The sequence below is a fragment of the Procambarus clarkii genome, chromosome 10, assembly GCF_040958095.1.
Source record: "Procambarus clarkii isolate CNS0578487 chromosome 10, FALCON_Pclarkii_2.0, whole genome shotgun sequence".
Taxonomy (NCBI): Eukaryota; Metazoa; Arthropoda; class Malacostraca; order Decapoda; family Cambaridae; genus Procambarus; species Procambarus clarkii.
The window spans coordinates 41884646-41903314 of NC_091159.1; the positions used below are offsets into that span (position 1 = coordinate 41884646).

At 47.7% G+C, this 18669-nt stretch overlaps 1 protein-coding gene across 2 annotated transcripts in view; it reads left to right on the top strand.

Moving 5' to 3' along the window:
• The window catches only part of LOC123773731 (endoribonuclease Dicer), a 143958-nt gene that overhangs the window by 116152 nt on the left and 9137 nt on the right, over positions 1-18669 (top strand). The window contains exons 10-13 of one of the 2 annotated variants that reach the window (XM_069321917.1): positions 596-714; positions 8718-8895; positions 9501-9584; positions 11930-12097. In XM_069321917.1, the coding sequence (XP_069178018.1) occupies positions 596-714; positions 8718-8895; positions 9501-9584; positions 11930-12097 (549 nt within the window). The remainder of the gene's footprint in view (positions 1-595; positions 715-8717; positions 8896-9500; positions 9585-11929; positions 12098-18669) is intronic. The other variant, XM_069321918.1, reaches the window with a different exon arrangement.

Below are 18669 nucleotides of genomic sequence, written 5' to 3' on the forward strand. Positions count from 1 at the left end.
TATTTTCAGGGAGCCACAAGGGGAGCCCCCAGAAAACTGGCATTGAATGTAATGAAATGTCAATTTCTAGGTGAGCCCTGGTGGCTTCCTGACATGCTCCATCCCCCTAGGGCATTGGGCTGTTCCCATCACAATAGAACTGAAGGTGAAGCAGCTGGCTGACACCTGGTTGCATCTCTCCTTCCCCAAAATGAGGGGGGAAAGGTGGGGCAAATGAGCTAGCACTTGTTTCATAAGTTTCTATAGTTTGTTTACATTGTTAGAGGAGTTCTTTGGCAGTTCTGAGACTGCAGTCTCTCTTATCACCAGTAGTGGTCTGTTTTGTTTTGCTGACTTTCTGAGTGCCTTCCCTTGGTGGTGACAAATATGAATCAATTCATGGTAATTTTATCATATGTGCTACTGATCCCTGCATGACTAGAGAGGCCAGGTTCTGGTGTGTGGTCCTTTGTTTGCCTAAAAGAACTCTGTGACTGATGGTATCTAGTAGTTTGGCACAATATACATCGGCATAGTAGCTTTAGGGACCCTACGGGGCTCACCCAGAAATTGGCGTTTCACTGCATTCGGCACTCATTTTATGTTAATTCTGCAGGTTACTGATTGCTACCAGAGGCTGGAGTTCCTGGGTGATGCAGTGTTGGACTACTTGGTGACAGGACACGTGTACTCTCATCATTCTTCGTTTTCCCCTGGGCAGATATCCGACTTAAGGTTAGCCCTTGCCAAAATGTACTGTTTGTCTTCAGGTCTTTTAGCCCTTACTGTGCGTCAATCATTTGAGAGTGATTGGCCACTGAACTTAAATTGCCTAACCAGAATTTGTGCTCCACTGTAACCCTTAAACTGCGCATGACATATATATATATATATATATATACGACTGGAGTAACATGTCCCACTGTGCGCATGGCATACATATACGACGTAGGGTGCCGGCAGCTACATTCAAATTCTAGATTCTGCCGGCAGCTAGATTCAAATGGCCCGTAGGGTGCCGGCAGCTAGATTCAAATGGCCCGCAGCTACACAGGGTTCACATCAGCTTCCTCAGGGCTCTTGTAAACAGACGCCATGTTTAAAAAAAATCGTGGGCAACATTCTCAATCAACACTCGTGAGAGCCACAGTACTGTGTGGGCAACCAAGGCTCGCACATGCAGCATGAGCTAACAGCACTGCTGTTCAGCTTGTGACCACAGCATCTCTTAAAAATGTCAAAATAAATATGTAACTACAAAACACCACTTGGTTTCCGAAACCCTTGGGGATGAGACCCGTCGGTTAACATGTAAGTTCGTAAACGAGAAATAGAGGGAAAAAATAAACTAGAAATATAAAAAAAAAAATTTACGAAAAATTTATGAAAAAAACTCTAGGGGAAAAATTGACAGGTTCATAGTGTAAATGCGACCGTATTTTGTTTGTACTCGCCAATAAGTGAAGTCATGATCCGCTTTATAAATGTCCTTAATTGTTCCTAGCTGATTATTAAGACGTCTGGCAAACATCCTCTGGATGTTTCCTGCCAGCCTGCAGGAACATCCTGCCAGCCAGCCTGCCTGCAGGCACATCCTGCCAGCCAGCCAGCCTGCCTGCCAGCCAGCCAGCCATCCAGCCTGCCTGCCAGCCAGCCAGCCATCCAGCCTGCCTGCCAGCCAGCCATCCAGCCAGCCATCCAGCCAGCCATCCAGCCAGCCATCCAGCCTGCCATCCAGCCTGCCATCCAGCCTGCCATCCAGCCTGCCATCCAGCCACCCAAACCCACCCACCCACCCACCCACCCTCCCACCCTCCCTCCCTCCCTCCCTCCCTCCCATCATGCTAACGGGTCGAGTGTGTTAGGCTCATCTTCGGTAGTGAGTTGGTCTCTTGCCCACCACCAACACCCCCCCCCCCTTTATCCCATACTCTCTCTTCAAGGTCACGCAGGTCAACCGCATGACTACCCCTGCCTGCCTGCCTTTCCCTCCCTAATTCTCACTACTTCTCTCCCTTCCTGCCTACCTCCTAGCATCTCCCCCTCCCTCCTAGTATCTCTCCCTTTCTGACTAATTCTCCCCCCTCTCTCACTGATTCTCCCCCTCTTGCTCGTACTGCCTCCCACCTAAGCTCCCCCATCCATCCACCCACCGGTCAGTCATCACTGACACAATGTGTGCATTTGGAGCCGACATGGTGCACAGATGTTTCTTGATTGTGCAGATATGTAAAACAAAAGCACAGAATGAACACTCCAGCCTTATAACAATTCAAAATAATAGGAATAATAGGCTGTGAATCTGTGAAGTCACAGTGGGCCAACTGGTCCATCTCCCACCAACCACCACAGGCCGGTGTGACGCTTGGCGGACCCCTTCCTACCTGAACAAAAGCATGACTTTTCAACCCCAATCGGGAAACTGGAAGTTTCGGATAACTAAAGTTCGGAAACCAAGTGGTGCTCTGTACTATTATTTAGCGATGACAGTATTACAGAAGACTTCCTGACTGTGACAAAAATGACCGGATTGTGATACTATAATAGCATGATTGTTGTGATAATTAGCGTTGCGTGGGAGGAGTAATACTGAGGGAGGGAGATAACGTCTTTTACTGACTGTGTGGCCACCTGTTATTGTCTGCATTCACCATACCTGCTCAGTGGTTCTCTATGATGAAAACAAATGTAGATATTTATATATAACCTGTGTATTAGTGTAATAACAGCAAAAGGATTGTGTTGGGAGGAGCAATTTGGGTGACGGAGGTGGCGTTGTTTGCATGACTTGTCTAGCTGTGTAGAGGGTGGCCACTATGCTCTTTGGGCACCATACCATGTTAGCTGTACAGTTATGGTGAATAAAACATGTAGATACTTATGTATATAATGTGTGTGTGTGTATATAGTGTAATAACACCACAAACAGTATTGTTGGGGGAGAAATTTTAGTGCATCTGGCCTTGAACCAGTGAGGGAGGCAGCCTCCAGCTGACTGTGAGGCACATGCACATGCTGACCCTAGGTGCCTTGTAAGTACTGCCCTTTGGGGCTTGGGGGCCATCTTCCACAAGTCACCTTGGGGTCTACCTCCACAAGGTCTTTTGCTGCTCGGTGATTAACCGCTCTTGGAGTCAGTTGGGTTTTTTGCACTACTGTTTGCCTCTGGGTAGAGGTAGTTATGTCACTGGTTGGGGCACAGGGTACTGTGCAGCTAGTTTTCACCTCTGATAGTGGCCGGTTCTGTTCCGTCTGGGCACATTGTCCTCTTGCGGAGTTTTCTTTTGTTTTTGTTTTCGTGCCAGGTGGGGGGTCTGCTCTTTGGTTTTGGTCACACCTATTTATATCTTGGTGATCCTCCACTAGTCCTCTGTGAGTGTACACATCCCAGGGGTTCAGCTTTAGCAGTTTGATTGGTAACTTTGGGCACCGGTTAGCAGTATCCTGCCTGGGTTTCCCTTAGCGAGATTACGCGACTAAGGGCCCCTGGGAAACCCCCACTGGGGGCTCTTTGATCTAATGGATGCAACCCCTAGGTTCCCTCTCGCTTCGTGCGAGTTTAAAGGTTGCTCTGTCTCCTTATTTCAGGGTGACACTCACTGTTTGTGCCTCTATCATGCTGCCTGTTGGGTCGGTTGTAACACCGTAAAGGTGTTTTTTCTTTAGTTTTACTTAATATATATATAGTTCATGAGTCACAGACAAGGATTTGAGAGGTGCCATTCTGTCGGCCTGAAAGTCATACCTCTAGAGTGTTAATGACCACCAAGTGACAAAGATCAGGTCGTGTGAAGTTGACCTTGTTTCTGCTAAGGCTTTATTTCTGCTAAGCTTTGGGGCCTTGGGCGTTGTTGGACCCCGCTTGGGTTTTTGTACCCTTCGAGCGGGGCTTGCTGTTACTGGGAGTGGGGTTTTCATTTCCTCCCTCCTCGTATGAGTTGGATTATGCGTCAGTCCCTCCCAGAGTTGGGTTCCGTGCGCCCTTGGATTTTTCGATCCCATCCTTCCGGAGGTTTTCGATCTCTCACATCCTGCCTTGTGTGGTGTGGGAGGCGACCTCCATAATGGGTCAATCTTCTTTCATGTTTGGATCTTTTCCTTACTAGGTTTGTTATGAGGTTCTGGAGTCATCCTGGCTTGCAGACTGCCCCTTTTTCTCGTTGGGGGCGTGGCATAAGTTTTGTCAGTCCTGCACGCTTCAGTAGTGCGATGATCATATGGTGGTCCAGGTTTTCCTTGGGGGGGGGGGGCAAATTTGAGCACCTCGATGTGTGCTTGTTTGCCCCTGCCCTTCCTCGGAATGTCAGCATCGTGCAACTTCACATGAAGGTTCTCACCCTCTCGGCTGCCCTGGTCGCTGAGGACTTGTGTGCCCCGTGACCTGTTGGTGTCGGTCTTGTGGTTCTCTTCCCTTCTCAAGCTGTCCTCAGTCTTGTGGTTCTTTTCCCTTCTCAAGCTGTCCTCGGACTGACTTGAGGATGTAGAGGCATTTGGGGCCGATCCTGGGTCTGGTATGTTGGTCTCGGCAGTGCGTGCTTTGTCTGCTCTTTTGAAGCTGTTCACGCAGATTCTGCAGGATGAGGTGCCGCTGTTTTTTGCTTCCCGTCTCGTGTGTTGGCAGGCGGTGCTGGCTACTTCCGTGGAATCCCCTTGGGCCCCTGGCTCTAGGGTTTTCTTCGCCTTTTTGTCCTTTGCCGTTTGCAGAGTCTGTGGTGGTGCAGTATCTGCAGACAGTGTCTTCCAGTTGTCGGACTTGTTGGTTCTCCAATTGACCCGTGAGGGGTCTTCCCGGAAGGGTTGTGCCAGGGTTTGGGGTTCCTCCCATCGTGGTAGGCCAGTGGTGTCAATTTTGGGGCCAGCGCAGCCTTCGGAACCATCTTCGTTTAGTCGGCGTGGTAATCGCTCTGTGCAAAGGTCGGGTTCTTAGAAAGGGTGTCGGCCCTTTTGCGGTTCGTCCTATTGACGAGGCGATGAGGGGAGTCTCATGCTGTTTGATTACACTGGTCCCACGATATGTGGGCCTTTTGAGTTGTTTCATGCGGCCTGCGGTGGCGTTGGGTGACCTCTCCGCCCCCCCCCTCCTCCTCCTTCAGGGGGTTCAGGGTTGGTGGGGCAGGCCTCTTCTCCTGCACTGTGTCGGGTCATCTCAGAGTGGGTTCGCTTGGGCGTGATCGAAACGACCCCTCAGGTGAGTTTCCCACCTGTTTCTGGTTCCGAAGCGGGATTGCAGACCTGCGATTCATTCTGGACTTATTCCGTCTAAACCCCTGGGGCTGTTGCCTCTCCTCTTGGATGGCCACTTTGTCCCAGGTCCGGCTTCTTTTGGAACCAGGCGCTTGGATGGTGTCCCTGGACGCTTATTGGTACCTCCCGATTCATCCAGCGTTCTGGGACTGGCTCGATTTCTTGTTTTGGGACGTCAGAGTTACCGCTTTCATTGTTACCCGTTTGGGTTGACCCTGGCACCTCACATGTTCACACGTCTTATCCGGGTCGTTGTGGCTTGTCTGCATCTGTTAGGTGTTCGGGTGTTGGCTTACCTCGATGACTGGCTGGTTTGGGTTTCCAGTCGGTCTGCGTGTCTGCTCGCCAGGGGTGTGGTGCTTTCCCAGCTTGCTGGGCTCAAGTTCCTGGTGAACTGGCGGAAGTCCCATCTGGTCCCCTCCCTGGTTCGGACCTGGCTGGGCCTTGTGTGGGACTCTCGGACCGCTTCCTTGTCTCATCCTCTGGAGTCTCTCCTTCGGCTGCAGTCCCGCATGCACTGGTTTCTGGGGGCTCCCGGATCACCTGGCGGTTGCACGAGGGTCTGTGCAGGAGCCTGAACTTTGCGATAATGGTCTACCCACCGGGTAGAGTTTGGCTTTGTTGGCTGTTCTGGTTCCTTTGGGGATGTCCCTTCCGCCTCTCGCGATGGCTGGGTTCGACCCCTGGGGGGCCTTACATCAGCTGCTGCGCCGCCGGCTTTCTCTTTGGGTTTTTAGGGGTTCAGTGCCTTGGCGCCTTCCTGAGCCCTCGCTCGATGTGTTCACGGACGCATAGTCTCTCGGCTGGGACTTTGTGACCAGTGCTCATCAGGGCGGCCAGGGGCAGTGGGGACCGTCCTTCCGTCGGGTCCATAGCACGGTGCGGGAGTTTGCGGCGGTGTGGTTTGCGTTTCGGAGGGCTCGGGTCGCCCGTGGATCAACGATCCGGTGCCATTCGGACTGCTCCATGGTGGTTCATTGCCTGAACCGAGGGGGTTCGACCAGTGCTTGGCTCTTTGGAGTTGGTTGCTTTGGGTGAATCGTCTGCTGAGTTCTCGGGATTTGGCTCTCCTGGTGGTTCACGTCCGGGGGGTGTCCAACGTCTTGGTAGATGGCCTGTCCTGGTTCGTTCCCCTGTCCATGGAATGGACCGTCGATGCTGACTCATTCAGTTGGCTTTGCCAGACATCCGGGCACCCAGAGGTGGACCTCTTCGTGTCGGCGTGGTCGAGGCGTCTTCCAGTATACTGTATGTGGTGCCCTTTCCTAAACGCGAGGCTGTTGTGTTTGACGCCTTTCGGCAGATCTGGTCAACGTGAGGGTTCCTGTAGCTCCTTCTTCCGGTTCAGCTGTTGCTCCGGGTCCTGACTCGCTTGGAGACGTACCAGGGGCGAGTTGTCCTCGTGGCCCCATGGTGGCCAGCCCAGCTGTGGTTTCAGGCACTGCCTGCCCGTTGTCCCAACCCGAAGGTTTTTCTGCAGCTCCTATGAGGCTCTCTTTTCAGAAGATCGGCCTGGTCCGTTACAAGACTGGTTCGCTCCTCTCCTCGAGTCTTCGCGTTTGGTATTTTTGACTCGAGTTTATCACCATTTGTATGGTGATCAAGTGGCTTAATAGTGCCAGTCTCTATTATGCTATATTATGTTATTATTCTCTGAGAGCATAATAACACCAAATGAACAATTGGTGATATTTTATATTTTTCCAGCTGATTTCAAAATCTGAAGTTTCAATACTCAATTTAGAATTATTTTTGATTTTCTTGTTTTTTCAAGTTAAGTTGGTGATCATTTAGACAAAGTTGGAGCATTTGCTAGTAGATTATGCAGAAAATATTTGAAAGTGTTTGATCAAGTTTGAGAAACTTGTGTTCCATGTCCATACATATATGTATTGCACCATTTAAGGGTTAAGAATGCTTTCAAACATTTTGTTCTCTTTCTCCCTAAAAACTGGAAAAATACAAATATAATAATATTAATTATAATATGGCTCAAAATTGCAATGGACACCTGAGATAAGTTTTTGGAAGATTATTGCCAATTTGGGCACCCACTCACAATTAGGTTTGCCACCCCTGAACTGGTCCACTGTATCATCTTCAGTAAGTAACAAATTGGCATTTTGTAAGTTCATGAAAATTTCAATACGATAATAATAATTTTCAAATGTTTAACTTCTCATTCTCCAGGTTAATTTTTAGTCAGGGTTTCATTCTGTGGTGATTTGACTCCATTTTCCTTTATGTTGTTCAACTTTATAATGACAATTATTATTACTTTATTTGCCTCTAAATATTAACACTTTCGCGCTATCTGGACGCGCCGGCGCGTTCGGTTTCGTCTAACGTAAACGCATCGTGGACATAAAGTTATGTCTACTTTTGAAATATTTGTATAAAATTCAATTTTTATCCGATTTACTTTGGGTTTGTTTCAAGCTGCGCGCTATGAGGCTCTCTTTCTCACCACTAGGCTGCATGGTACAATAAGTTCATGAAAGGTGTGGATAACTTCGATCAAATGGTATTTTGTCCCAAACGGGTTGCAAGTGGGTGACTTTAGCCGTTTATACTGGTAATTCTTCCCCCATATCATGTATTATATGCATATGTCTGTTTAGGGAATTTTATTCCGATCAATATACAACCAAAAATAACTGTGTGCAACAAGTATAATCTTGACAAACATAACAAAAGTAAAAATATTTCGTGTGTGTTTGACGCTCACTGATATGTTCCAGCGTTGTTTTATATTTGTCGCTATTCTAACTTACGCTTTGTTGATATTTTTTACCTATGGGCACATAGAACATTCTATTGCGAACACATTGACATAAAAATGAATGACGTACATAGAAAATTAATGTCATGAGAGTGAAATAAGTATAAACTTTCAAAGCGCCATGCGTCGTCCCGTCACCGATACCGGGTAACAATTTCACCACTTCCCACACTCTTGCGGGCGGGCTGCATCATTATTCTACGCTTATATTCATATCACCGTGTTGGGAATTTCATTGCGAGTCCATTGATACCAAAATTAACGCTGTAGAACAAGTGTGGAGGTGATTACAATCCCAAGAGTAAAAACATTTTGTTGCTGATGGGCGCTCACGGCGAGTCATCTACGTAGTTATTTATTTGGTGCTGGTATCCCTATATGTTTCGTGACTTATTTTACTAATGTTCTTCTAGAGAATTTTATTGCGAACACGTTGGTACCAAAATGAAATACGTAGCATGAGAACTAAGGTCAGAAGAGTAAAAAGAGTATACACATTTTTGTTTTTATGCTTAAGCGATAAAAACGCAGCGCGCACATTCGGTTGGCTGAGTGACCTTTGCGGAGAGCGCGAAAGTGTTAAGATCTACAATACACATGTAAAATTTGCATCTAAATATTAAGATCTACAATACACATGTAAAATTTATTATTATTTCTTGAGTTTTATCATTTAGGTTGTGAGGTTATATATGTACTAATTTCATTGCAGATCACATTATGTCAAGAATGAAACTCTGGCCAGAGTTGCTATAGACAAGAAGCTTCACAAACATTTACTTTACCTGGCACCCAAACTAGAGGCTTCTATTGATAAGTTCCTGAAAATTTGTGAAGACTCCTACATGGAAGATACTCTGAATACGGAAGCAGACGAGGTGGATGGAGAGGTAATGATATTAGTATTCCAAGATGTGAACTGAGATGATATTTCTTGATAGGTAAATAGCATTGGAATAGGGACACTATTTGATGTGACTATTTAACAGTTGCAGCTGTCTAATTTTCTTACTCAATAATACAGTGGGCAGGTTGTCTCTTGGGGTGGTTCGTGAATAAGCCGGCCTGCAGGCTGTGACTTTTGGTTGCCTGGGTTGTAGTGGGCAAGTGTATTTCAGCATTAATTTCACTGCAGTAACAATTGTTTTTATTGTTATCTTGAAAATGGTCGAAACAGTTATTAGTATTTGTTTTGGAGCACTAATTTGATCTGGTAGAATTTTGGTACTATAGTGATCTCTGATCACTAGGCTTTCCTTTGCCTCTTTGAGAAGGCCAGAATCCTGGTCGTCAGTAAGTCTTTGTGAGTCATAGTCCTGATGTGTTCCCAAAAGCTTAGTCACTTCCATTCTTAAATGGAATTGCCACACCATAAGCATTAACTTTACCATGGAAAAAACTAAAAAAAAAAAACTCTTAGATAGTTATTATTGCTAAACATATTGAATAAATTATTGAAATATTGCAGTTATTAACTGTGTTTTATTTATTGCAGGATGTTGATGTGCCTAAAGCATTAGGTGATCTTGTTGAAGCCATCATTGGAGCTGTGTATCTTGACAGTGCGAGATCTCTCGAGGTTAGTTGATTAACATTGTAAGAATTGCCAAAGAAATGAACTAGGTATAATTTGAATGTCATGCTTTACTGACTTTTGTTTTCTCGGGGGGGAATTCTATGAAAACCAAATGAAAACGAGCAAGCAAGCATGACGTCACACGAGTTTCATGTTTCCTGTCAAAGAAATTATGTCCTCTTAACAGTCTCACTGTGATCACGCATTTCCAGGGTTACCTTCCATGTTGGGTTTGCGTATCTGTCCCTGAGATTGCTGACCTCTTTTGGAAAAGTCCTTGCCCCATATACTGCATTGTTCTGTGACTTGTCTGTGAGGCTCAGGGTTGGGGTGGGGTATTCAGGGGTTTGTTGAGCTGTGCAGTAGTTTCTGTGCTTTTTTGGGGGGGAGCCCCTATGGCTCTCTAGAGCTATCCATACTGATATGAATATCCCTAACTTCTGCATCAGTCGATGTGGGTGGAGTTCTGGGCCTACCAGGGAACCACGAGCCAGAACCTGACCCTCTCAGAGAGGCACGAGGAGCAATGGCTTATAGAAATGCACATGTGATTTGGAGCATTCTCTTTCTGCCATTCACTGGGACAGGCATCCAGAAAGGTAAGCACCCCAAAACAAACCCCTATTCTGGTTAACAACAACGAAAATGTGTTGGACGGGTCCACTTGGGGCAGCTATAGCACGTTACGTAGGCCGCCAGGAGGAAAAACACTCGCAATATTTTTTAAGGAAACTTCAGTCTATGCACATTGCTTTTAGGAAACTTATTTAATTGTTATTAAATAATTACTAGTACGTATTTCATTTGTTTTTGGCTATGATTAATTGTTCTAAAATTAATGGTAATTCCTGTACCCAGGTGGTCCCCTCCTGACGCTCCCCTCCCACCCTCCCGACACCACCCACCCACCCCACCCCTTACTCCACCATGTGTCTAGAGCCACAGGCAGATGGGATTAGTACGGCCGAATTTTTATCCGGCCAAACCAGCTTTTATCCGGTTCCTGTGGCCATTTTGGCCGGATATTGTGATAACTTTATCCGGTCACGATTTTGGCCGTATAAGGGCATTTTCCGGATGTTCGAACCCCGGATTATCGCGGGGTTACAGTATGTCCTGGGGTGACATTCGGCCGCGGGGATTTTGGCGGTCGAACAGGGTCCTGGCTGCTTGTTACCTTTTAAACGTTCCTGGGCCCAGTCGGGTCTGTGTCGCTTTGGGTCAGCGGATGCAGCCAGTTGTCTCTACTTCGGGTTGAGGAGTGAGCAGCTACCACCTCCCGGGTAAGTCTCTATTCTTTTCCTCTGTGGGTAGTTAGCTCCGGGGAGCCGTAGGGGCTCCCCCAGAAAACCAGCATTGAATGTAATGAAACCCCATTTTCTGGGTGAGTCCCGGAGGTTCCCCAACATCCCTCCCTCGCTCTGGTCAGTAGTTTTTTGCGTGTTTTTTACTTCCAGCCTCAGAACTGGGGTGTGGAACACCGGTGCGGTAGGTCTGGGGCTGCCCCTTCCCCCCTCCTGGAGAGGGGGGGACTGCGACGACGGATGACGTCATACTAGTTTGCTCGTTTTTGTTTGGGGGAGTTCTATCCACTTGTTTGGCTTTTGGTTGCAATTTTCACCAGAATAGGGGTTTGTTTTGGGACGCCTACCTTTCTGGGTGCCTAACCCGGTCCATAGCAGACATAAAATGCTTCCAATTACACAGGGGTTTCTATAGGCCATTGCTCCCCTTGCCTCTCTAGAGGGGGCCAGGTTCTGGCTCATGGTCCCCGGTAGGCCCATAAGAACTCCATACACATGACTGATGCCAAAGTCTGACATTAGCATATCAGCCTAGTAAGTTCCAGGGAGCTTCCGGGACTCGCCCAGAAAATGGCGTTTCATTACATTCAACGCTGTTTTTTTTTTTTTTTAAGAAACATGGAGCAGCTACATGCCGACCACCGAACGAACCTTTTTGACATTTGTTCTGTTTAAAAAAAAGAAAAAAAAAAAAAAAAAAATTTTTATTTAAGAAACATGGAGCAGCCTACCTGCTGAACACCGAACGAATCTTTTGCTATAAGACATTAAAAAAATATATTGAGCAAATTTGAAGAAAGAAAAATGTCATAAACGTTTGTTCAGTGTATGTGAGGTAGGCTGCTCTATTATTTAAAACATCGAATATCATATTGATCTTTTTCGATGGTAGAACGGATTAATATGTCCCCCATTATTGTCAATGGGGACATTCGTTTTGTATGACGTCCGTTTCACATGACGTTCACAGCGCTGGAACGGATTAAATTCGTTATTCGAGGTTCCACTGTATATTGTATTTACTTCCATATTGTTTGTCCACAGAAAACCTGGGAGGTAATAAAAGTACTTATGGGAGATATAATGGAGAAGTCCCTCACAAGCATCCCTTTGAATTACGTGCGCGAGCTGTATGAGAGTGCTCCAGGGAAAGTTAAATTTGAAAAAGTTCCTCGTCTCGAAAATGACGACTTTGCTAAGTACTGTGTGCAGGTAAGTGTACAGTGTGTTACATAATATTTTGATCACTAATGGAAGTATTGACTTTAATATATAATAATGATGTTAATAAAAATATTTGGAGAGTCCCTATGGCTCTCCGGAGCTTACCGGGCTGATATGTATGTACTAGTATGTATTAGACCGTGGCATCAGTCGATTGGAGCTCTTGCCTACCGGGACCACAAGCCAGAACCTGGCCCCCTCTCAGAGAGGAACGAGGAGCAATGGCCTATTGAAACCCTCATATATTTGGAAGCATTCCATGTCTGCCATCGACTGGGGTCTGGCACCTAGAACTGTTGGTGTAACAAAACAAACCCCCTCATGGTAAAAAAGGCTACTAAAACCCCAACAGATAGGCAAAACTCCCAAACTAAAACAAGCAAACGTCACTAACACTTTTGCGGCTTCTACGTCCGCACAGCTCCCACCCCCTATTTACCCCTAGGAGGTGGAAGGGGCGCCCAGGTCTCCCTGCGCCGGCCGCTACAGCCACAGTTCCTCGGCTGATATGTACTGTGGCGGTCGTCGACTCTGGCCTCTGGACACCTAGCAGTTCTGTGCCTTGTGGTGTCTTTCTGCTGTATGTGATGTGCAGGGCAGGAGTAACTCATCAGTACCTAGGCTCCATGCACTAAGTACCCTGTAAGTACTGCCCTTGCATCTTGGGGCTCTTTTCTACAGGGCGTTCGGGAACCACTTCCATAAGGGTCTTTTTCTGCTCGGCAATTGCCCCTTTTAGGGCTAGCTGGGGTTTTTGTTATCACTGTTTGGTCTAGGGTAGGAAATGGTATCGTTGTTGGTAGGGGCATGAGGTATTGTGCAGCTTGTCTCCCATTATTTCCAGCAGCAGGTTCTGTTCTTCCTGGGGACGTTGTGCTTTTGAGGGGTTTAAATTTTATTTTTGTTTGCTTTGCCTGGTGGGGGTCTGCCCCCTTGGTTCATCCACCTTTTATTGTATTGGTGGTCCTCCGCTAGGCCCCCATGCTTGTACACGTCGTAGGGGTCGTCAACCCTTTCGCAGTTCGCCCTGTTGATGGGGCAATAGGTGGGAGACTTGCACTGTTTGCTCTCGCCTGGTTCCACAATTTGTGGGCATTTCGGGTCGTTTCCTTCAGCCTGTGGTGGCGTTCGGTCGTTCCTCCTCCTTTGGGGGGAATCGGGGCTGGCAGGCAGGCTTCTTCTCCTGCACTCCATCAGGTCATCCTGGAGTTGGTTCGCCTTGGGCGTGGTCGAAACGACAGCATCCCTCAGGTGGGTTACCCGCCTGTTTTCAGTTCCGAAACGGTACTGTGCGAATCTGCGATTCATACTGGACTTGTCCCATCTGAACCCCTGGGTCTTTTGCCCTCCTTTTGGATGACCACTCTGTCTCAGGTCTGGCTACTTTTGGCTCCGGGTGCCTGGATGGTGTCTCTGGACCTCTGTGACTCGTATTGGCATGTCCTGAATCATACGGGGTTCAGGGACTGGCTCAACTTTGTCGTGGGGCGACAGGCTTACCACTTTTGTTGCCTTGATTTCGGTGTGAATCTGGCATCTCACATGTTCACACGCCTTACCTGGGTCGTGGTGACCCGTTTGCTTCTGTTAGGGGTTCGGGTTCTGGCTTTCCTCGACGATTGGCTGGTGTGGGCTCACATCCAATCCATGCATCTGCTTGCCAGGTATTTGGTTCTTTCCTAGCTCGCCAGGTTCTGGTTCTTGGTGAACTGGAGGAATTCCCATTTGGTTCCGTCTCAGTTTCGGATCTGGCTGGGTCTTGTGTGGGACTCTCGGACCGCTTCCTTGTCTCTCCCTCTTGCGGCGTTGTTGCGGCTGCAATCCCGCCTACGACTAGTACTAAAACACACCGCCCAGACCAAAAAACTCCACGGCGCATACGCATGACACGCTGGCTGAAATGCACAACCTGCTCTGCGGGAAGGCGCCAACCAGGACTACTGCACTAGAAAAGTAGCCAAAAGAGGAAGCAGTAACAACAAAACCGGCCAACAAAGCGAATTCAAAGAGCCCAAAGGGAACCCAACCGGGCCACGAGCAGCCCAACCGGGCTACAAGTAGCCCAATACAGACGTTCCAATAATACGGGAAGTAGCGATAACCTTCCCAAACCCTCGAGAACACAGAAGCAAACACCAGTCCCAAAGGCACACAAAAGCACAGTCGCACCCGAGACCAGAAGTCACGTAGAACCCCAAGAACGGGGAAACATGACGAAGACACCGTCCCAAAAAAGGGGGGGGGGCATCCACCCACAGGACGGAACCAACCGACTCAAAGTCCAAGGAACCGAGCTCGGAGAGGGGCAGATGCCCAACAACACGTACGGCGAGTGGGGAGGACAAACCCCACTCTGCGTAACCACAAGCCCCACCTAGAGGGGGAGAAAAACCCCGTTATAAGTTTATGGGCTGCTATGGAGGATCTAGTATTATGGAAAGGGTCAGCAGTTAGAATCAAGGTGTAACAGGGTAGTGACACAATTAGGCCCGGCCCCCAAGGAACATAGGTTCCTGTTTATACTTTTAAGGTTTTAGAACAGATCTGTCGTCTGGGATACAATCAACTATGTCACTACAACAGGAGTAATGGCTACACCTCAAAAACTAACTTATTTATTAAACCCTCTTAACAACCCCCATATACATTAAATAACAATAACAATAATTACTTTACCACACTATCTTACGTTAAAAGCCTTGGTCCACATAGGCAGGATACAAAGTTTTACAATTAGGACAAGCTAGGATAAAGTCTACTGGTGAAGAACTTGAAGCTTGAGGCAGTGAGCCCATGTGGTGTACCCTAACACAACACAACACAACACTTCAGGGTACCCAAAACACTGGCTTATACTACACAATATCTACACACTTATGCCAGAAAACGAAAATGCAGCACTATACTTAGCTTTGTAAACTAGACACAGGATAAGGTAAGGGAAGAGAAGGAGGAAGAGGAGAGAGATACAGAGCAACACAGGAGAGGTGTTGACTCAATCACAGCCGTTCAGAGAAGAAAGCAAAACGTCCAGCCGCCGAGCTCCCGAGTTGTTGTGGTGCCGGGAAGAGCCTAATTGATCGTGCAGCTTATACACATTACAAATCTTCACCGGAGTACAATATTGTTTACTTTACTCGTTCTAAGGGTAGTTAATAATTACTTCACTTATACTTAATCCACAAGAAGCTCAAGAGTCTGAATGCTCTGTGTGAACAAGATTCGTCCTACGTCTGGCAAGGAAGATAGGACAACCACGCATCAGCAAGCGCATTAAATAATGTAAAGTAAATTATACCGAGCTCAATTTGACCTCTGGTTTCCACTAAGGAACCCAGGGTCGTAACAACCCCCCACGGGGTCCTACGGGGCCAAGGGCCCCAAGTCAGCCCCTCCCCAGCCCCGGGAACCTACACGACAGGCCTCGGGGCCGAGCCGTCCCCCAAAGCCCCGGCCGTACCAGAAAATCGGGGCAGCCGCGAAAATACTAAGGAAGGGAGCCCACTGGCAGACTCTTACAACACAGCTGGAGGAACAGGCTCAAATGCCCCCGTCACTACCCCGGAAGGGGAATTCCCCAAGACTGCCCGAGTCTCAAAACCATCAAACCCCACCCCGAACCCACAGATGGTAAGGAACCGGATGTAGGCAGGAAGGGGGGGATCCAGGGGTAAACCAAAGGGGCGTGGAAAGAACCTAAGCAACCAGCACCCCCAAGTCCCAACACGAACCAAAAATGGGGCAGCCCCGGGACTCCCGGGGAGCAAACAAACGAGAGCGTTGCCACCACCAAGCCTCAAAGCGCAACGCCCCTGCTGCCCGCACCCGCTTAGTCAGCATAACTGGGTAACCGAGCAACAAAACCCGCAGGACTCCGGGTCGAAGGTGTCACCGACCCCAAAGGTAGGAGACGGAGGCAAAACAGAGTCACCCTGAGACAAGGGGTGAGAGCAACTCTCAAACTCGCCGAAAGTGATGGGAGACTCTGGGGTCACATCCATCAGACCCGCGCGCCCCCAGGGGTTTCCCAGGGTCCCGAGCGTTTACTATAAGAGGACTCGCGCTCAGGTAATCCCAGGCAGGGTACTGCTAACCGGCGCCCAAAGCTACCAAACAACTTTCTAAGAGCTGAACACCCGGGATGTGTACACTCACGGGGAACCACCAGAAAAATACTCAGAACACAAGGGACACAAGGGGGAAGAACGAAGGCAGACTCCCCACCAGGTAGAAAAAAGAAAAAGAAAACGAAAACCCCGCAAGAGGACAGCGTACCCAAGCGGAACAGAGCCGGCCGCCATGATTGGCGGAGACAAGTTGCACAGTACCCTGCGCCCCACCAGTGCAAAACTGCCCCTTACCCTAAGGCGAACAAGGGAGAGAGAACACCTGAGCACACAAAGAGCGGCCGAAAACCAAGCAGTAAACGGCCTAGCAGGGGCAGAACCCAAGGAACTTGTGGAAGGTGGCTCCAAGCCTCAAGGGCAGTACTTACAGGGCACCTAAGGAAAGGAAACCCTCGGCGCATGCAGCCCGAGTACTGGAGACTCACTCCCGGCTCATGCACCACCTAGAAGACAGACACCACACTCTAGGTATAGTGCTGAAACAACTACTGGAGCCGGAGCACACAACCGGTGCCTATAGCATCAGCCGAAGAACTGATGGGTGGATAGCCGGCGTGGAAGGTCTGGGGCTCCCCCTTCCCCCTCCCGGGGAGGGGGGAGCTGCGCAGACAGCGGCGCAGTGACGTATGACGTCATACTAGTTTGCTTGTTTTCTGTTGGGGAGTTATATCCACTAGTTCGGCTTTTGGTAGCAATTTTAACCAGAATAGGGGTTTGTTTTGGAATGCTTACCTTTCTGGATGCTTGACCCGGTTGATGGCAGACATAGAATGCTTCCAACCACACGGGGGTTTTCTATACATTGCTCCCCTTGCCTCTCTGAAGGGGGTCAAGTTCTGGCTGTGGTCCCCGGTAGGCCCTAGAACTCCATACACATGACTGATGCCAAAGTCTGACATTAGCATATCAGCCTGGTAAAGATCCCGGGAGCTGACGGGGCTCCCCCCAGAAAAACAGTGTTGAATGTAATGAAACACCATTTTCTGGGTGAGACCCAGAGGCTTTCCAGCGACCCTCCCTCCCTCCCTCCAGTCAGCAGTTTTCACAGTTTTTTTTTGGACATCCTGCCTCAGAACTGAAGAGTGGATAGGTGGCACTGGGGTCTGGGGTTCCCCCTTCCCCCTTTTGTGGAGAGGGGGGAGCTGTGCAGACAGCGGTGCAGTGACGGTTGTGAATTCATGCTCAATTGCTCGTTTTTCGTTTGGGTTAGTTCTATCCAACAGTTCGGCTTTCAGTAGCAATATTTTAACCAGATAGGGTTTGTTTTGGAGTGCATACATTTCTGGGTGCCTGACCTGGTTGATTGCAGACTTAAAATACTTCCAACCACACGAGGGTTTCTATAGGCCATTGTTCCTCATAGCTCTCTGAGTGGGCCAGGTTCTGGCTCGTGATCCCCGGTAGGCCTAGAACTCCATTTGCTTGACTGATGCGAGGGCCTAATACATTCATATCAGCTCAAATAGCTCCGGGGAGCCTCCGGGTCTCACCCACAAAATGGTGTTTCATTCATTCAATGCTGGATTTTAGGTCCAGATACAGTCAGCCCAACCACCTCTTTCCTGTAGTATCTCTGTAGCTCTATCATAAAACTAAGTAGATTTGTTACACAGGATCTTCCTGTTCGAAAAACATACTGTTTGTCCATTATTATGTCATTACTGTCTAGGTGTTCAACCCATTTGGCTTTAACTATTTTTTCTAGTGTTTTGACTACTACGCTTGTTAATGATACGGGTCTATAATTTAGAGGTTCCTCTCGACTTCTATTTTTATAAATTGGTACTGTGTTTGCCATTTTCCATATATTTCCTAAAATTCCTGTGCACAAGGATGTCTGGAATATTAATTGGAGTGGAATGCTCAGCTCGGCTACACATTCTCGCAGCACCCAAGGTGAAACTCCATCAGGTCCAACTGCTTTATTTCTTCCTATCCCCATGAGTAATTTTTCCACTTTGTCTTGAGATACCTTTATTCATATATTAATTCTATGATCTCTCTGAAACCCTCATTTTTGTTCAAATATACTTTGAACTGTTCATTTAAATTTTTTTTTCCACACATTCAGATTTGTTCACACATTTCTTTTTTTATTCTCAGTAGTCCTGTTCCCTGTTCCCAATCTCTGGATTTTATCCTTTGCATGCAGCTCACTTTTAATGTATTTATAGAAAAAGCCTGGATATGTTTTACATTTGTCCACTATACCTTTCTCAAAGTTCCAATCTGCCTCTCTTCTCACTGCTGTATAATTGTTTCTTGTTTGCTTATAGTGCTGGTATGTTTGTGGGTTAGGCCACTTCCGATATTAAACCCATTTTCTTGTCTTTTCCTCTCTGGCTCTCTCACAATTTCTGTTGAACCAGTCCAGTTTTCTGGTCCTGCATCTTTGTTAGTATGAATGTTTGTGTGCCTTCATCGTTTATTTTG